Source organism: Scatophagus argus, chromosome 22 (assembly GCF_020382885.2).
Source record: "Scatophagus argus isolate fScaArg1 chromosome 22, fScaArg1.pri, whole genome shotgun sequence".
Lineage (NCBI taxonomy): Eukaryota > Metazoa > Chordata > Actinopteri > Scatophagidae > Scatophagus > Scatophagus argus.
In genome coordinates this window covers 10,405,474-10,422,656 of record NC_058514.1, presented here as the reverse complement: position 1 = coordinate 10,422,656, position 17,183 = coordinate 10,405,474, and the positions used below count along the sequence as shown (strand labels likewise).

The window sequence follows — 17,183 nt, the reverse complement described above, 5'->3', positions numbered from 1 at the left end:
TCTTGAGTTCTTGAACTTTTGATACTTTACACGTTTCTAATATACTTGCAAAATTTCCAGTGCATGTTTTACACAAATGTTTTTAGAATCGCCACTTTCGCTTAAGTCAAGGATTCTTTTAGGCCTTGGTCTCTTGAAAAGGTCATTTTTGAATGTCTTGCTACAGCGTGTGGTGCCGTTCTCCTCCCACACACCTGACCTCAGAGCACACCAATCAATAACAGCCATGTCTGATATTTTTTGTTAGTAGGCCTGTGGTGTGAGCACTCAGAAAAATCAAAAGCCAGCACTGACCAATGCTAGGCCAAGTACTGTCCAGTGGGTACCTGGCCGTAGGCAGTGACACATCTGTAGAGGGCTGGAAATCTTGATCCAAATATTATCCTTTTCATGATAGTTGGGGTGCTGGAAATTTGCATGAAACATATATTTTTTAAAGAAACTACTTAATAGCGCCCATCCCTCACCCACTCACATTTTTGTATTTCTTATCTTAACACTATTTTATAACTCATGACTTGTTAATGTGGATATTTTTTGCAGCGTGCTTCACCTCCAACAGAAGAAGACATAGATGAGAACAGGCTTCTGGGATATGACTGACGGCTGCTCTAAGCCAACCAGAGCAGGGATGCTGCGAGCACCTCGCCTGCTTCTCTGACGCTATTGGCTGTTCTCTGGAGAGTCGGGGTTTGTTCTGATATTAATGACTGCTGAGGAGACGGCGGCGCATCTATGTGGTCCGCCTGACACTTGATCGAAGGGAGAGATGCGCCCTCAACAGCCGCTGTGAAGACGGGAAGGGAAGGGCACAGGGAACACATGAATCTGTCTTCATGCTCTCTCCAACCTGCTTTTGGACTTCGCTTCGTTTTTATTTTCTCTCTCGCTGAATCCGTGTGTTCTGCTGTGGAAGAGGGGCTAGAACTGATTTCTCATCAGCTGCGTAAAAATAAGAAGACCACACATTGTTGACTGGCTTTATGTTGCGCGCTGAGGCTCTCTTCGTCACTGGAGCGGCGCACTTGATGGGAATACAGAAAACACATACCACTTCGAGGGCTATGATGATTAAATCGGGTAAGTTTACTCCTGAAATATGTTTCTGTCATTTCATACATACCGTGCCATTGCTTCTGTGCAGCGCATTTTAAGTTCATGTAAAGCGCCTGCATTCAGTGATTCGGGGATGTTCTACCGGACACGCAGGCTTGCATTTGAAATATTTTGGCTTCGCAGATACAATGCATGCATACATACAATTACTCATGTGCAACTGCAGAAATTAGGGAATATATTTCACGATAATTGTGCTGATGACTGGCCTCGAACCCTCACTTGACGTGGAAGACGCGCTTTTGCGCAACTGTGCAGGATGCGCCTCAACCAGATCGGATTTATGACGGACTCCGTTTAGACTGAAAAGCCAAATTAGTTAAATAAAATCGAGGCAGACTTGTGTGTGCGTTAGTGTGCATGGAGTGATGGACTGACAGTTTCATTTCCCCGGGTCCCGCTTAGTGCGCGCACACCAGACACGTCTCGCAGAAATCCACAGAATGGTGGTCAACCACCCCCCACTCTCCTTTACCCTTCCTGTTGCAAACAGAGAAGTCCTTACCGACACATGCAACGAAAGTATCCTACATGGCACTCAGGGTTTTTAACCCCCCCCCTTCCAAAATAAATAAATAAAACCCAACACAATCACACACTCTCTGACGGCGAACAGACAGGATTGTTTAGCTTTCACCGCCATCGCGGCACGTTGCATTCAGGGCTTTGCGGAATTAACACAGCCACTGAGAGTCGTCTTGGAGCGCATTCACCATCACCACTTCACCTGCTGGTGTCCACACACCCACACATCCTGCGAGAGAGAATGTATTCACTAATTCCTAAACTGCATTGGGGCGTCTCTCTCTCTCTCTCTCTCTGTCTCTCTCCCTCTCCCATTTTATCTCTCACACCCTCTCCTCTGTCCAAAATGTATGTCATCCAGCAGATGCATTACTCATGAATATTTCAAAAGCAGATAAACCGATAATGGCCGATAATAACAAATGTGATTTTCACCAGGGGGGCTGCAGGATGTGACAGCTGTAATCTTCTGTGCAGATGCTTTTCTGTGTATGCATGTGTATGTGTGTGTCTCTGTGTGTGTCTGCGTGCTTGTTCCCGGTGATGGATACAATAGATTTCGACCTCCACAGTGCGAGTGACTCACTGAAAGCAGCTGCTCACTATGAAACACACAGTCAAATGCCACATGATAGCCATCATGGCCTCACATCAGACACCGTGGCCCGCTGAGAAAACCTCAGCCCACACTCTATGTATTGTTCCCACTTCAAACTGTTTGACTACCTGCCGATTGAGCCAAGGCCGTTTGTAGCTACATTATAATATCCTGCCCTCCAGCCTTCCACAAGTGAGCACATACTGATGAAGGCTCTTCCTGCTAAACATCGAACAGTTGTAGTTGCAAGTCATGTTACAGTCCTAAACTGTTTGTGAGGTTCAATATTAAGTGTATGCTTGTATCATAGCATTGTAGCCATGTTTCACTTCCTGTCCTCGTGCAGACAAAAACCAGTAAAACAAAGCAGTAATGGGTTGCTTTATTAATTTGGGCACATTTGTTCAAAACAAATCAATATTACATGTCCACACTAAGTCATACGCTTAAAGTGAGTGGCTTTGCGAATTGCCTATTGATCTGCGTGTGAAACAGTGAGAAGCAGTGCAGGGAGGGGGAGGCGGGTTGGCTCGGGGGATGGAGAAGGTATTGTTCCTGCAGTGGCCTTGTGGAGGCTTGGAGAGCATGACAGGCAGCACAGTGTGGGTGTTCATATTAATTTCTCTATAGGCAGAGGGCAGCAGGTTCCCGCGAGGTGAGAGTATGTGTGGGTGCCAAATGCTACTACTGGTTTGGAGTCAAAGTGGAGTTCAGGAAGGCTATACTATTAGCGCCATTAAAATCGCATTTATCTCAAGATTTTTTTTTTTTCCATAATAGTGGTAACAAGATGCCTCGGGAGTTATCGGTGCTCCTGAGTGAAATGCATGTAAACATATTCACAAGACGGCTGCAGGGGATCAGCCTGTGCAGCCAAGCAGAGGCTCTCTGATAGCATCATGTTCCCAAACAAACACAGGCACCCATTAAAATGAAATAAGCACAGACAGAGGGCAAAGGGAAGGGGGGAAGGGGGGCTTGAACCTGGTGGATGGATGATAGCAGATCCAAATTATATGAAAACATACAAAGGAAGAAACAAAAGGATCAAAACATACTTTGATGGCAGCATCCATGACATTTCGGTGTTTTCAGTGCATATCAAAGGTCAAATTGGGATGTGACACGTCCTTTGTATCCAATGACATTTACTTTTTACATTAGCATTTCAGGTATTTAGCTAGTACACATTTCCAGAGTGTGTGGGCGCTGGACTCACACTGCTTTAACAAAAGAGGTGCTAAAAAATGATCACGTGTAAGAGATAAATGTCAGGTAGACTGATGCCGATACTGAAAAAAAAAACAAAACAAAACAAAAAAAAACAACGCTATTAAGCACTAATTAGACTACCATTCAGCTGATCCATATCAGAGCTGGACACGAAAGGAACATATGCCCATATTGCAGTTTCAAACATGAGCAGAGATGAAGGAGGACATCTAAGGGTTACTGCTGTGCCGTCCATCTGTTCTGCACTCAGATAGATACATATAGGCCTTGAGTGCACTAATGAAAAGCTTAGTGGATGTAGTGTTAGGAGACCAAATCAAGTGCTCAAATACGGATGAAGCTGCAGAGATGAATGCAAGGAGATATGCCTGCATCTGTGTGTAGATGGATGCCTGTATAGTGTATACACAGATGTGCAGAAATATGCATATAAATGTACATACACAAATCAATTACTGACTCCGAATCAGTCAATCATCGTTCTAGTAAACCTTTGAATAGACACGAAGCCACCATGCCTTCAGAAAGTGCCGTATCTTTCATCTGTTTCATCTGAGGAAGGGTAGCAGAGAGTGAAAACAGAAAGAGAAAACCCATATCAAACCCCATGAAATCATAATAAAGAGGTCCAAGCCAGCGATAAATGCATTTCAGTGGCATATAATGATTGATTCCGTCTGCCGACGGAACTTATTCCCTGCAGGCTTGTGGCCCCTTGACCAGTCATATATTATTCATATAAATATAGATAGCTGCGCATCTTAGAGGCAGCACACATGCCACATTTGCACCTGCAGATTCAATTTGGCTCTGACTTTGAGGGATATGCCGTTGGTCTCTCTGCCCCCCCCCCCGTGTGCTCACACCTCCGTTTTTCATTCTGGCTAGCAGCTATACATGGAACATTATGCAGATTTTTGTCAAGAGTGAGTGCGATTATGTTGGGGGAGAAATGAGTGTTGGAATGTTCGCTACGCCTTTGACCTTATCAGCGGCAGCCTTAAGCTGGATACCTTGGCTTAATTTTAATAGATGCAGCACGATGTGAATTAGACGAGGGGACCTAGCTGTGCTCTTTCACTGTGTGGTGCGTTGTGCATGCATTATGCGAATGAGCTTGGGCACATTTGTTTCGACGTTTTCTGTGAACACACTGTCGGATAAGTTGTATGTGCACGATCTGTGTGCAAATGCATGGATCTTTCTAAGCATGTGTGTGTTACACTACATGTGTCTGCATGGATGCAGGTGGGCGTGCTACAGCGTTCAATAGTGCAGCATGTGTGTTCTCCCTCACTCAGCCCAAGGGCATGTCTTGTCCAGAGCAGGGCTGAAAAACCAGAGACAGGGGTCCTGTGGTTAATTTGGAACATTGATTTTACATTAACAGTCGACTCGCTGCTGATTCATCGCCATTCATGGTTTTCATCCGCTCCCACACGCACACACATACATACATACAGGAAACTTCATTATGCATACGCACTGCATAGAAGGCTCCCTTTAATGGACTCTCCCTTACCTTAGAGAAAGTATAATAGTAAATCAATGAGGTGAAGGGCAGAGGGAGGGACAGTAAAGCCTTCCAGAGGCATCCACTAAGGCCTTACCCAGAAAGTCTATTGGACTTGGATTGTAGCATCACGGCTGTGCTACGCGTCTTCTGTGAGTGCTGTGCCCACCAGAAATGTTTCAGAAGTTCTGTGACATTAAGCATCCCTTTCTTTTCCTTGCATTCACATTATAAGCAATGATTAACTCCAAAAAGAGAAACACCCTCTTCATTGTACCATTAATTGTTCATTGTATCAATAATAAAATGTCTCATTTTTACTTTGTGACAGTCCATTTTTCAGATGATCCACTGGGTTTTAAATAGTTTTAATTATATTTAAATCCTTCAGTTCTTCTGGGGGAAAAAAAAGAAAGTCAACATCACCAAAATTTCAGAGAGGCCTAAATGGTTTAGATTGGAAAGTGATGATAGGTTAGACACCTTTAATTTGATTATAATGTAAAGCAGCTGCTTGTAATAAGGAAAAAATAAGACTAGTACATTGTGTGCAGTTATAAGTAAGCCTAACCCTGCAATCTTAACACATAGAAAGCATGGATAATATTCTACTTCAACTGATGAAAATGGATGTATTGCATTTATGTCCGCAATTGATGCCAGAGATGCAAACTAATCTGGCAAAAAATAGACCAGGCAGCTAGAGATGGCCGAGTTAAGAGAAGAACTGCACCTAAGCAGCGAATGAGGATCATTGCTCATCTGTCAGGTGAACACTGACGTACTGGGTGGAAAGCAGTTGGCTCAGGCGGCGGCAGTGCACCCAGCATGGGACCAAACTACATCCTTCAGGAGTTACCAAAAAGACAGCGCGCGTGGGCCATAAGAAACCCATACAGGCTTGGGCACTGGTAATTGGGAAATAGCAGTTACTTAGAGAGAGACAGTCAGATGGTAGGTAGATAGACTAGATTTGGAACAGCAGGGGTGACAAGTATTGAGAAGGCAATTAGCCTGACAGCAAATGAGCAATGAGACTGTAGGATGCCCAGAAAGGAAGACTGGAACCTGAGCATGAAGAGAGACTAAATTAAACGCCTACATTCTCTGTAGTCCATCGCTTGGTTGGATCGTGACGCAAATATAAGAGCCATAAGAGTTTGAAGGGCAGGGACAAAGATGAAAAGGACAAGACTTATAAAAAGAGATGTGGGGTTTGCAATATCATGAGAAAAAGGGAATGCGAGAACGAAGAGGGAAAAAGAAGAAAGACGTGAGGGGGGTTGGGGTGGACTCAAAGAAGAAAGCCTTGCAAGGCTTATTACCCGTGGATCAAAATTCCCAGTGAACCATTTCTACAATACACAGGCTATTCTCCTGAAAGAGGAGGCAATTCGGCTGTGCCCTACTTTCCACTTACGTCTGACCTTTATGTCTTCCACCCAGTTTTAACACAGTGAGTGTAATGGCTACCTTTCAGCAGATGCAATACTGCCTTGTTACTACTTAAACCGTACGGGCCTCATAATCATCTCCCTGAGGGCCAATATGGTCTGCACAAAAACCTACAAAGACTTATTCAGATCTCAGATATTCTCCTTTATGCCTGTCATAACCCTCACAGAACTCGTGTTTTGTATAATAAATGATCTTATTTTTACATGAAGTGTAGGTCAACCTGTCGCCGCATAGGGCATCAGCGATCACCCAACCCGCGACAAAGCAATCATCTTTACGTCCCCGCTCCGCTAAACCCCATCCAAGCCCTGTGAAGTGAAAGGGAGGATTTATAACTCATTTCAATAAACAGCAGAAAACAAACAGTTCAGCTCGGCTGTGTGTCTGCCCAGCCAACTTGAGTCAGGCTTGCCTGAATTAGCACCACAGAGCCACCAGGACCAATGCTTTCTGCCCCTACTGTGCACACTCATTAATTTAAAGTGGTCATATCTCACTGGTCTCTAATCAAACTGTATTTGTGCCATTACTGTCCGGACAAGCCACAGTGTTAGTATAATGGAGGTGGCCCGGTGGGAAAGTAAGTATGAGGGGTTGCCAAGATCTGAATGGAAAAGCTTTTCACCTTGACAGTAGCTGAATCTCTTAAAATGTAGCCTCAATCTGGTATATCATGATTAGTCTGGCGCCATTTCCACATGAGAGCAAATGATTTTCAAATAGTACGTTTTGGCCTCATAAAAATCTCTGTAAAATCAATGTTAACGCACAAGAAAAAGGAAGACAACAGCGAGCCACCCTGAACATGCAGTATTTTAATGAGGAGAGATTCCAAGTCTTTTAGTAATGTCAAATGTCACACTAATTAGGAGTGAAATCTGACTAATAAGGGCCGGTGACATATCAGTTTCTGATGGTGATACGATAACACTGTTATGTCTCAACAGCTTTTCAGTAGGAACGTCAATATATATAACAGAATGCAGCAACACTTCCATAATACTGGGAAAAAAAAAAAAGCCAAATTGAATACCTATATGATGATCTGCATGACATACGCCCGGGGACAAATATTTTTTAAGTGGTTCTAATCAATATTTTTATAATAGCAATTGATCACATTATTGCATATAAACTGAAAATGGTCTCTTGCAGTGACAAACCCACATATAATAATTAGACCTAGACCATCAAAGTAGCCAGGCTGGTATATCAGCCAAAACTGTTTTATTGCAGATGTCCCGTATCAGCACATGCTGGCTGATAAGTAAGACAAAATTGCAGTACACGAATGCATAAGTAGTTTTTAGAAATCGTGTCTCCATAACACAGTTTGTCCACCAGACAACCAAGGCAAGTTAGTTTTTCAACTTCACTTATTATGTATCTTGGTCATAAAAAAGCAATCTGTATCAAGATTGTTTATGTTATATATGATTTTTTTTTTTTTTTTTTTACGATCTTTTTTAAATCTGCATTGATCTACATAATCAGCAGCAAAATCACTTATGTCAAGTCTAGACTTTGCTGAGAGATCAGATCAATTCCATGTCACAGTGATATTATTTAAATAACTACTTAAAGGCAGTTTTCTGCTTTAGTCATAGTTAAGATTTTTTCCACCACAGCAGAAAGAATGAGATTATTGAACTTGTTGGCAAAAAACTGTATTCCAAATAATAATGTTAATGTTTCTCCATATCTGCTGTTTAAAAAGTTGACATGTTCTCCATATCAACATCAAAGATGATGATGATATTCCGGTATCATGCTCACAGTCTGTTTCCGCAGCCATAAAATCGCTTACTGCAGGCTTAACTTTTCAGTTTTTCATTAACCAATATTTAATAAATCTAGCACAGTTAGGGCAATCCTGAAACAAACCAGACACCAGGAGCCCGTTTGCTGTAATGTTCAAAGTCAGGATTAACACTGGTGTAAGTGAAAAGCCCATGGGCTAAACTGTCAGCCTGCTACTGTAATGGAGGTGCTTACGAGACCATGGCTTGAATGATTGCCCCCACCTTCTTCCTCTGACACCTGGGAACTTGTGTTAGTACCATGAGTGAACACCTTAGCCTGACCTATAAAAGGCTTCCATTGGCTCCCCGAGCAAATGTCAAAGCTTAGGCTTAATGCGTTAGTGCAGTTAGACATTAGGATACAGAAGATCCAGTTTCAAGCCCTCTAGGTTAAATTACTGGCTGTTGATTTTGACTCTCCCTGCTCAGAATTTCCAAAGGCTTTTCCAGACACAGATTACAAGCATCCGTCTTTAAATTCTATTAACCACAGCCATATTAACTACATTTCTCTCTGTCTAACAGTTCAGTCTTTTGCTTGGAAGTCCTTGTTTTCCTCCAATCTTTAACTGGGTTTTGGCTAATTCCTCTGCTTCATGGTCTTGCTGAGGTTAATATTTCCTGCTATGACAGCATTCTCAGGGTCACCAAAGGTTAATACACCAATACTGATACTTCAAGAAGCCCCCCCCCGGCAAGTCATTCTGTCCTCCAGATCTCTTCGCTCCCTTTTTCCTCCCCTCTCACTCCACCTCAATTACCAGCAACAGAGGAGCGGATTGTGGGAAATTAGCTCTACACGGAAGCTGTGTATATGTGTGTGTGTGTGTGTGTGTGTGTGTGTGTGTGGGGAGGCTTGAAGGGACCACTTACTAATAGGTTGCTACAAGTGGTGTGTGGACTCAGCAGTCATGGCACAAGTCTGCATAGGCTTCACATAATGCAGGCCCACAATATCAATTTACCGGTTCAACTGCCCATAGATGATTAGGACAGTTCACTTAAGATGATGCAGTTTGATACAGTATTTCAGCTTTATAACTAAGTGTAATGAAATGAAGTATCTGTGTCTTTAACAAGCTGAATCTCTCCAGCCAAACAGGCATTCCTAATGGAGGCTGTGTTGCTGAAAGCTTTTCAATTCTGCTGATGTGTTAACACATCTTGATTAAGTATAAAGAGCTCTGAGGAAGCTCAACTTGTCATTTACATTTAGCTAATTTTAAAGTGAAGTGTGCATTGTCAAAACATTTTCCTAGTTTTGTTACACAGGCATCTTGCCTCAATTGTCCATATTTCAGACAGTTTTATTATGTAACTAAGTCATTGACTCAACTGTCCTGCACAGGCAGCAAGCATGCCTGAAGACTCACTACTTTTTGCCACATCAGACACATTGCCACACAAGATGTCACCTCCTATTCAGTCACCTCCTTCTTACAAATGACTACCAATGTTTCTCTTCGACAGCGCTGTCACTGGGACCTTAGCTAACATCCAAGAGACTGTAAATCAAACCTGATTTGCATACATTTGTCTACAAGATTTAAAACATGGTTTTGGTGAAAATGAAAAGCATGCAATATTTAATCTGACAATGAAACAGGAATGTTAATAATAATAATAAAGCACTGATAATAATAATTTCAGAATAATTCTCCATTTCAACCGTATTAGCTGAATTCTCTAATTTTCAAGGCTAAAGCTTAACCATCAAGTTATTATTCAAACCACAACCTGTAACTGTCTAATGGGTTTACTTCAGCAAACATTTGAATCAGTTTGCAATGTTAAAATTGTACTCTACAGTTTTAGCATTGGGCCTTTATAACACTGTGGGACTCACTTTAAAAAGAGGATCAAATTGGATGAAATGGAGCCAAAGATATTGTTATCTTTTTTTCCACACATTCTTCTTCCTTGTCAAAACCTGGTGTCTACATTACCCACAATGCAAAATGATTCAGGTGTGCGATGCTAGCAGAAGCTAATGGGTAGTTAGTCTCAACCAGAGATGAGAAGGGGGCCACAGAGGTCTGGCAAACTCACTTCTTTCCTGGTAATTTTCGGAATTATAGTTTTCATCCCTAACTGACATTGATTCTGATGACATCACATGAATTTAAAAAATAAAAACAAAAAAAACAGATTTCCCAATGTAAAAAAAGGAGCAGAAAAAAGAAGAAGCAACAACCCCAAAACAAAACAAAAAACCGATTTGATTATTAGAAAAATGAATCTGCACCAAATTTGGCGATCACTTAAAATGAATAAGATTAAGATGAAAGTTCACCAATTCCAGCTCCTCAAATGTGAATATTTTCTGGTTTTCTTAGTCTTTCATACAGATTACATTTGAAACTAGGATTGTTGTTCAACTAAAACAAATAATGTAGTATTTGGGTATTTGGATGATGATCCTGATTTAATCGACAAACGATTAATAAATAATTAAGAAAATAATCGGCCTCAAAACAAACATACTAAACATTAGCAGTAACTGTAATTTTGTTGTCACAGTGAAGAGGTGGTAATTTGAAAATAATACAGATAGCAGTGGCCACAAACAGGCCTAAAATCAAGATTTTCATGAATCAAGTTCTGGATTATCATTAACATAATTTTGTCCTCATTAATAATCAGGGAAATATGCTGCATTTGCTGGCCACATCATCAAGCAAATTGTCTGGTTAAGCCTTTCTAATCCCATCCTAGATTTTTGCCAATGTGGGACAACAGACATGAACATTAAACTAAAGACAATAATGAATTCTTTTTTTTCAAACAGTTTCTTTCTGCCTTTTCTTACTGACAATAATGATCTCCCTCATGCAGTAATACTTAGATTAGTGTGTTGTGAAAATAGGGCAGCACTATTTCTTCTTCAAACACCATCACTTCCCATTCACAGACCTTATATTTGAGTGCTAACAGAAAATAGCGATCACAAAATGGAAGTTATCTCCTAAAATGTTCCCATTTGACAATTAACATCATTGGTAAAACAAAAAAATAACAATAAAGCTACACAATAACAGTTGTAACCGAACCACATTACACTGCTGGTAATTGTGATTATTCAAGAGAAAAGCCAGACTCTGGGCTGTGTTTCCAGGGCACGGATAAACTGCACAGCCTACAATGAAGAGCCAGTGCTGAGGGAGAGGAGCTAAACCCTGTTTATCAGAATGCTCTGGATGTTGCAGCTTATTAAAGTGTAAGGTGCTTTTGAAAAATAATCCCCCTCCCTCCCATATCATTCTCCTTCCACTAGCTCCTTGCCTGCCTTCCCTTCTCGCTCACCCCTCTGAACCAGACTCCAGCCAATTCTGGAGCAAAGGTTGAGGAATGAACTCTCGGCTTGGCTTTGCCAGCGGGCCAAACTGCAGCGTTTCTGCTGCCTTCAGAAGCTTTTATTTATTTATTTTATTTTATTTTTTCCCACATCTCCCCTGTGGCCACTGAGGTAAAAACAGCGAGGGTGATGAAATGAAACCATAATTCTCTTTCCTTGTTCCCACTCTCCAGCTGCTGTCACACTTCTTCTCTTGATTCTTTCCATTTCATTCCCGTCTCTCTTGACTTTTCCCATGATATGGTGTGTGCTTTTATAAGCCCGAAATATCAAAAGCGCCATCAAACCTACGTGTTCAGTATGAGGCAGTTACATACGACAAATTACATGTTACACTTCAACTGCGAAGTTTCAGCCATAGCAGCAGATGATGGGGACACAAGTAATATGATGGTAAGAGACACTACAAAAAGACTTGCATGGAAGAGAAAGTATCATAGCTTCATTTCTAACTTGCAGTGTGCTGATTATGTTCTCATGCTTGTATGTAAGATATTTACAGACGATTCAATCAATATTTGTTACTGTAAGAACTGAGAACCATATTATCTCTGCCAAACCACCATAAATGGCAGTTAATCAAAGGACTAAATCTGGTTATTTTGTTGATTATCCAATGTTGTTAAAGCCTCTACTGTTACGTTTTCTAACAACACTAACAACTGAACTATAAACGCTGCCTCAATTTCCCAGTAAAATCAAACCAGGCACTAATGTCTTCACTGTTCTGCAACCATGTTTGTCACTTCAAACCTTCATATTTTGAGGGGGATAAATAGTGTCCTAAAATATTCCCACAACAGAATGAAGTCATCACTGGCACATACTCTGCTTTGTGCTAACGATTTCTCCAATTATAAATGTGAAAATTATTATTGCACATCTGTGAGTGGTGACACAAAAATGCATATTCATAACTGTACATTCTCTGATCACTACAGATCACTTGAAATTAAGAGAAGAATCATAATTATGTGTCTTTTTTACTCTCTTCATGCTTCTGCATGTATATTACTCCTCAACATAGCTGATTAATTATTCGACACATTTTTTCATTTTCTTTGATGCATGAACAAACAGGTGCTTTACAAATGCTTAGTTTCCATTTATGGCCTTGCTGCATCACGGTGGTGTGTGTTATTGGCTGCCCGTTTACTTGTTGCTATAGTGACTGACATATTCCAGTGTCTTTAAGCAGCATGCCTTAAAGTCTAATACCTAAGCCCTAGGATGGCCGCCATTTAAGAATTTTAATAAAGCTTTGTCTTGAACCAATAAGAGTCACACTGAATACCATATATTCAGGGTATGCTGGTAAGCCCCCTGAATGAAGTCTAGAAGGTCAAGCAGATGTAAATCCATGGTTCTATGTCATGAAGGGAGCGTGTATAAATGTCAACATGCATCAGTGTGCCTATAACAAATGTCAATATGATCAAATCCTTTTCTTATGACACTCCCAGACCACTTTGGTTATCATATAACACTCATACTGCTTCTCTGTCTTCTTTGTCTTTCACAGGTAGGAATGGACTGGGCTGTGGACTCTGGAAGCTAGTAAGAGCCATCAACGAGGACATCCATTTTTAAAGAGCAGATATTTTATGGATACCTATAAATGTGCTCAACATAAGCCCTTTGAGGTATAATATCACTCCCATCCTTTTTTTCTGTCTCCCCCATCCCACCCTCTTGGATCTGCCTGACTGCAGCCTTGCCCCCTGAACCCTGACACCAGCAGGCAGCACTGAGTGATTGGTCATTACATCCAAGGGCGTCTACACAGCAAGACAAAAAAACCCCAGGGAGCCCTGCTGCAGCTGGTGGTGGTGGTGGTGGCAGGGGCAGTGAGTCAATCGCCTCAGCAGCTGTAGCAAATGATTCATTATTTGTGAAGTTAACAGCTCAGACCACTTAATTTACGAGGACCAATTTCTTACTGGAGGGAATCGGTCCAATATGAAGGACGTGTCATTTGTGGATCTCTTTCTTGGCTTGGCCATAGCCTCTTTTGTTGTGGCTACAGAGGAGAGGCCTGATTGCCCAAAGCTCTGTGTATGTGAGATTAGACCCTGGTTTTCCCCCAGTTCGGTGTACATGGAGGCACAGACAGTTGACTGTAATGACTTGGGACTCTTTAGCCTGCCAGAAAAATTACCACTGGGCACACAAGTATTATTACTGCAAACAAACAATGTTGCAAAGATCGACCGACCCTTGGATTACCTGGCCAACATCACAGAGATTGATTTATCGCAAAACAACTTATCCTCTATCAGCGACGTCCATCTGGGGAATCTTCCTCAGCTGCTGTCTCTCCATATGGAGGAAAACTGGATACGAGACTTGCCTGAACGATGTCTTGCTGATGTGGCTAATCTTCAGGAGCTCTACATAAATCACAACCTCATCTCCTCCATTTCTCCAATGGCTTTCCAGGGTCTCAGCAACCTTGTGCGGCTCCACCTCAACTCTAACAAGCTGAAGGTCATTAAAAGAGAGTGGTTCGAACCCATGCCGAATTTGGAGATCCTGATGATTGGTGAGAACCCTGTTGTTTCTATTGATGATATGAACTTCAAGGCTCTGAGTAACCTCCGCAGCCTTGTTCTCACCAGAATGAATCTGTCTCAGCTTCCTGATGATGCACTGGCAGGTCTGGATAACTTAGAGAGCATCTCTTTCTATGATAACATTTTCCCAGAGGTGCCTCATTCAGCCCTGAGAAATGCAAAAAATCTGAAGTTTCTGGATCTTAATAAAAACCCAATCACAAGGATACAGAGAGGGGACTTTGTGGATATGCTCCATCTGAAGGAACTCGGGATTAATAGCATGCCACAGCTAGTTTCCATTGACAGCTTTGCCCTCAATAACCTCCCAGAGCTGACCAAAATAGAAGCCACCAACAATCCTAAACTCTCCTATATCCATCCTAATGCCTTCTACAAACTACCACGTCTGGAAACCCTAATGCTAAATGGCAATGCGCTCAGTGCTCTCCACAGGATTACTGTCGAGTCCCTACCAAATCTCAGAGAGGTTAGCATGCACAGTAACCCCATCCGCTGCGACTGTGTTGTCCGCTGGATGAACATGAACAAGACCAACATTCGCTTCATGGAGCCTGATTCACTGTACTGCGTGGAGCCTCCCGAGTACGAGGGCCAACATGTCCGACAGGTGCACTTCAGGGAGATGATGGAGATTTGTCTGCCACTCATCTCTCCCGAAAGCATGCCTGGGCATATTAAAGCACAGAACGGGAGCTCGGTGTCACTTCATTGTCGAGCCTTTGCTGAACCGGAGCCAGACATCTACTGGATCACCCCGTCTGGTACCAGGGTCCTGCCTAATACTGTGTCTGACAAGTTCTACATGCACCCAGAGGGAACTTTTGACATCTATGATGTTACAGAAAATGAAGCTGGTCTTTACACTTGTGTTGCCCATAATTTGGTTGGAGCAGATCTTAAGTCTGTATCAGTAGAGGTGAATGGATATTTTCCCCAACCTGCGAATGGGTCTCTGAATGTCAGCATCAAATCAGTGCAGTCAAACTCCATCCTAGTTTCGTGGAAGGCTGGCTCTGGCACTCTGGCTCCCAACATTAAATGGTACACAGTGTCAGGTGTTAACCATCCCACCACAGCGTTTACTACCAGAGTTCCCTCTGATGTCCAGATCTACAACATCACCCATCTCAGCCCTGCCACTCGGTACAAAGTATGTGTGGATGTGCGCAGCATCCACTACAACCATGACACCAAATGCGTCAATGTCACCACTAAGGGATTAGAGCTGGCAGCCAAGGACACAGAAAAATGGGACGCAGCAGTAATCACTGTCTTTGGTGTGCTCTTTGCTGTGATTTCAGTGGCATGTCTGCTTATTTATGTGTCTCTGAGGAACCACCACCTTTATGGGGATATAAGAAAATCCGACTCCAAAGCTTCCCTGACACCAGTGGAAGCTACCGGTATGCAATCTCCTTTCTTTACAAAGCTGTGGGTTTCGGGTAAGGGACTGCCAAGTGGAGTGGAAGTGAAAGCCACAGTCATAAATGTATCTGACAATGCCTTTTAAGAAGCGCAGCTTTGTAGAGCACCACACACCAATTAAACTGAATGGACAAAGCCATGGGCAGGGGTGGACGAATCTGTTGTATTTTTCGAAAGGCATACCGCTGGTCCCCTAGCTCAGAGACACTGGCAAAACTATTACCGGACTGGGATGAAACCGTTTATAATAGACTACAGTACATGCTCTCCCAGTTTCAACCCTAGCTGAAGTGGTGGCTTTGTAACATCAAACCAAGCTAACATCAACGGGAAGGGGCATTTACTGCATAAAGATATATTTCAGTACCATTCACACATAATGAAGGCAGAAGAAAGGAAGTGAAGATGATGATGATGGTCAACTCTCTTGTAATTGACTGTTAAATGTGTTCAGAGTTGTGGAACTGTCTGTGTGGTCCCAAGCAATACCGTCTGTGCTATGTAAAACCTCCATAGACGAGTTAGAGATACAGTAATAACACCTGTCTATATTGGGAAGGGAGATTTAGTAGAATAGACAAATAACAGTGACTATGGTGTAAGCCTTTTGATGAAATATACCCCCCCTTTTTCTATTTAAAAATGGATTCTTGATTTTTCATGGAAATATTGTTATATATTCTATTATGTTGATGTAATGACAAATCCTCTGTATCTGAACAGTTTAAATGGGTTTTAAATTAAAGCAAAGAGCAGACAACTTTTGATTACAATGTCACATTAAGCTTAATGAAATTCAGCTACAAAATGAGTATCTAGAGAGGCCATTTGCCAAATGGCTGTTTGTGCTGTGTAGTTCTCATTGCAACGGTGACTAGGAAGCAAATGCGTTGGACTAAAACAAATATAACAGGTTGATTAAAGCTGAGGTGATTGATGTGTTATCGCCTCACGCAGCTGCCTGTTATGCCCTGGTAAGTGCCTACAACAAGAACTACATGAGGTGAGCAGAGAAGAAACTGAAGAAACACGTCAGCCACAGCAAAACGCAGCCATGTCATCATTGCAGAATCACAAGCTACTCTCCAGTACTCTTAGTGGAAATACTTTCTCAGTATTTTTAGCATTCATATTTTAAGAAAACATTTCGTTGTTGCTTTGGATGTAAAGTTAAAAAGCCATTTTTATATTAACTGTACTATATGTGATCAATGGGCACAACAGACTAATTAAGAAAAGTGCTAAGAAAAAAATAAATGTCATTGTTTCTTTTCCAAACAATTGCCTGCTTTTCTCCTTTATGTTCTTCTCATATTTGTCATACAACACCTGGTTTATTTCAAACCAAAATGCAGTTGTGTTAGTATTACGCTGATTTTCCTTTGGTCACCATCCCTTGGGGTCAAGCGAAAAGTGTAATGACTTTTATCTTTGACATTTCAACCACGAGCATGTAAAACCAAATATTGACAATGAACAAGTGGTAAAGAACAGAAGAAAAAAAATCTTTTCGAGTCAGACCACGGGGGAAAAGTAAAGAGACTTCAGCTGAATGGCTCTATGGTTGTACTGACCCTGGGAA

General features: G+C 41.9%; 1 protein-coding gene across 1 annotated transcript; it reads left to right on the top strand.

Annotated features, from left to right (window-relative positions):
- The first annotated feature begins 657 nt into the window (after positions 1-657).
- On the top strand, positions 658-16,909 carry LOC124053924 (leucine-rich repeat neuronal protein 3). Its single transcript, XM_046379518.1, has 3 exons — positions 658-1,080; positions 13,123-13,157; positions 13,313-16,909. Exon 3 carries the CDS (start codon positions 13,560-13,562, stop codon positions 15,684-15,686), a length of 2,127 nt encoding a protein of 708 aa, XP_046235474.1. The 5' UTR covers positions 658-1,080; positions 13,123-13,157; positions 13,313-13,559; the 3' UTR covers positions 15,687-16,909.
- The last annotated feature ends 274 nt before the right edge of the window (positions 16,910-17,183 follow it).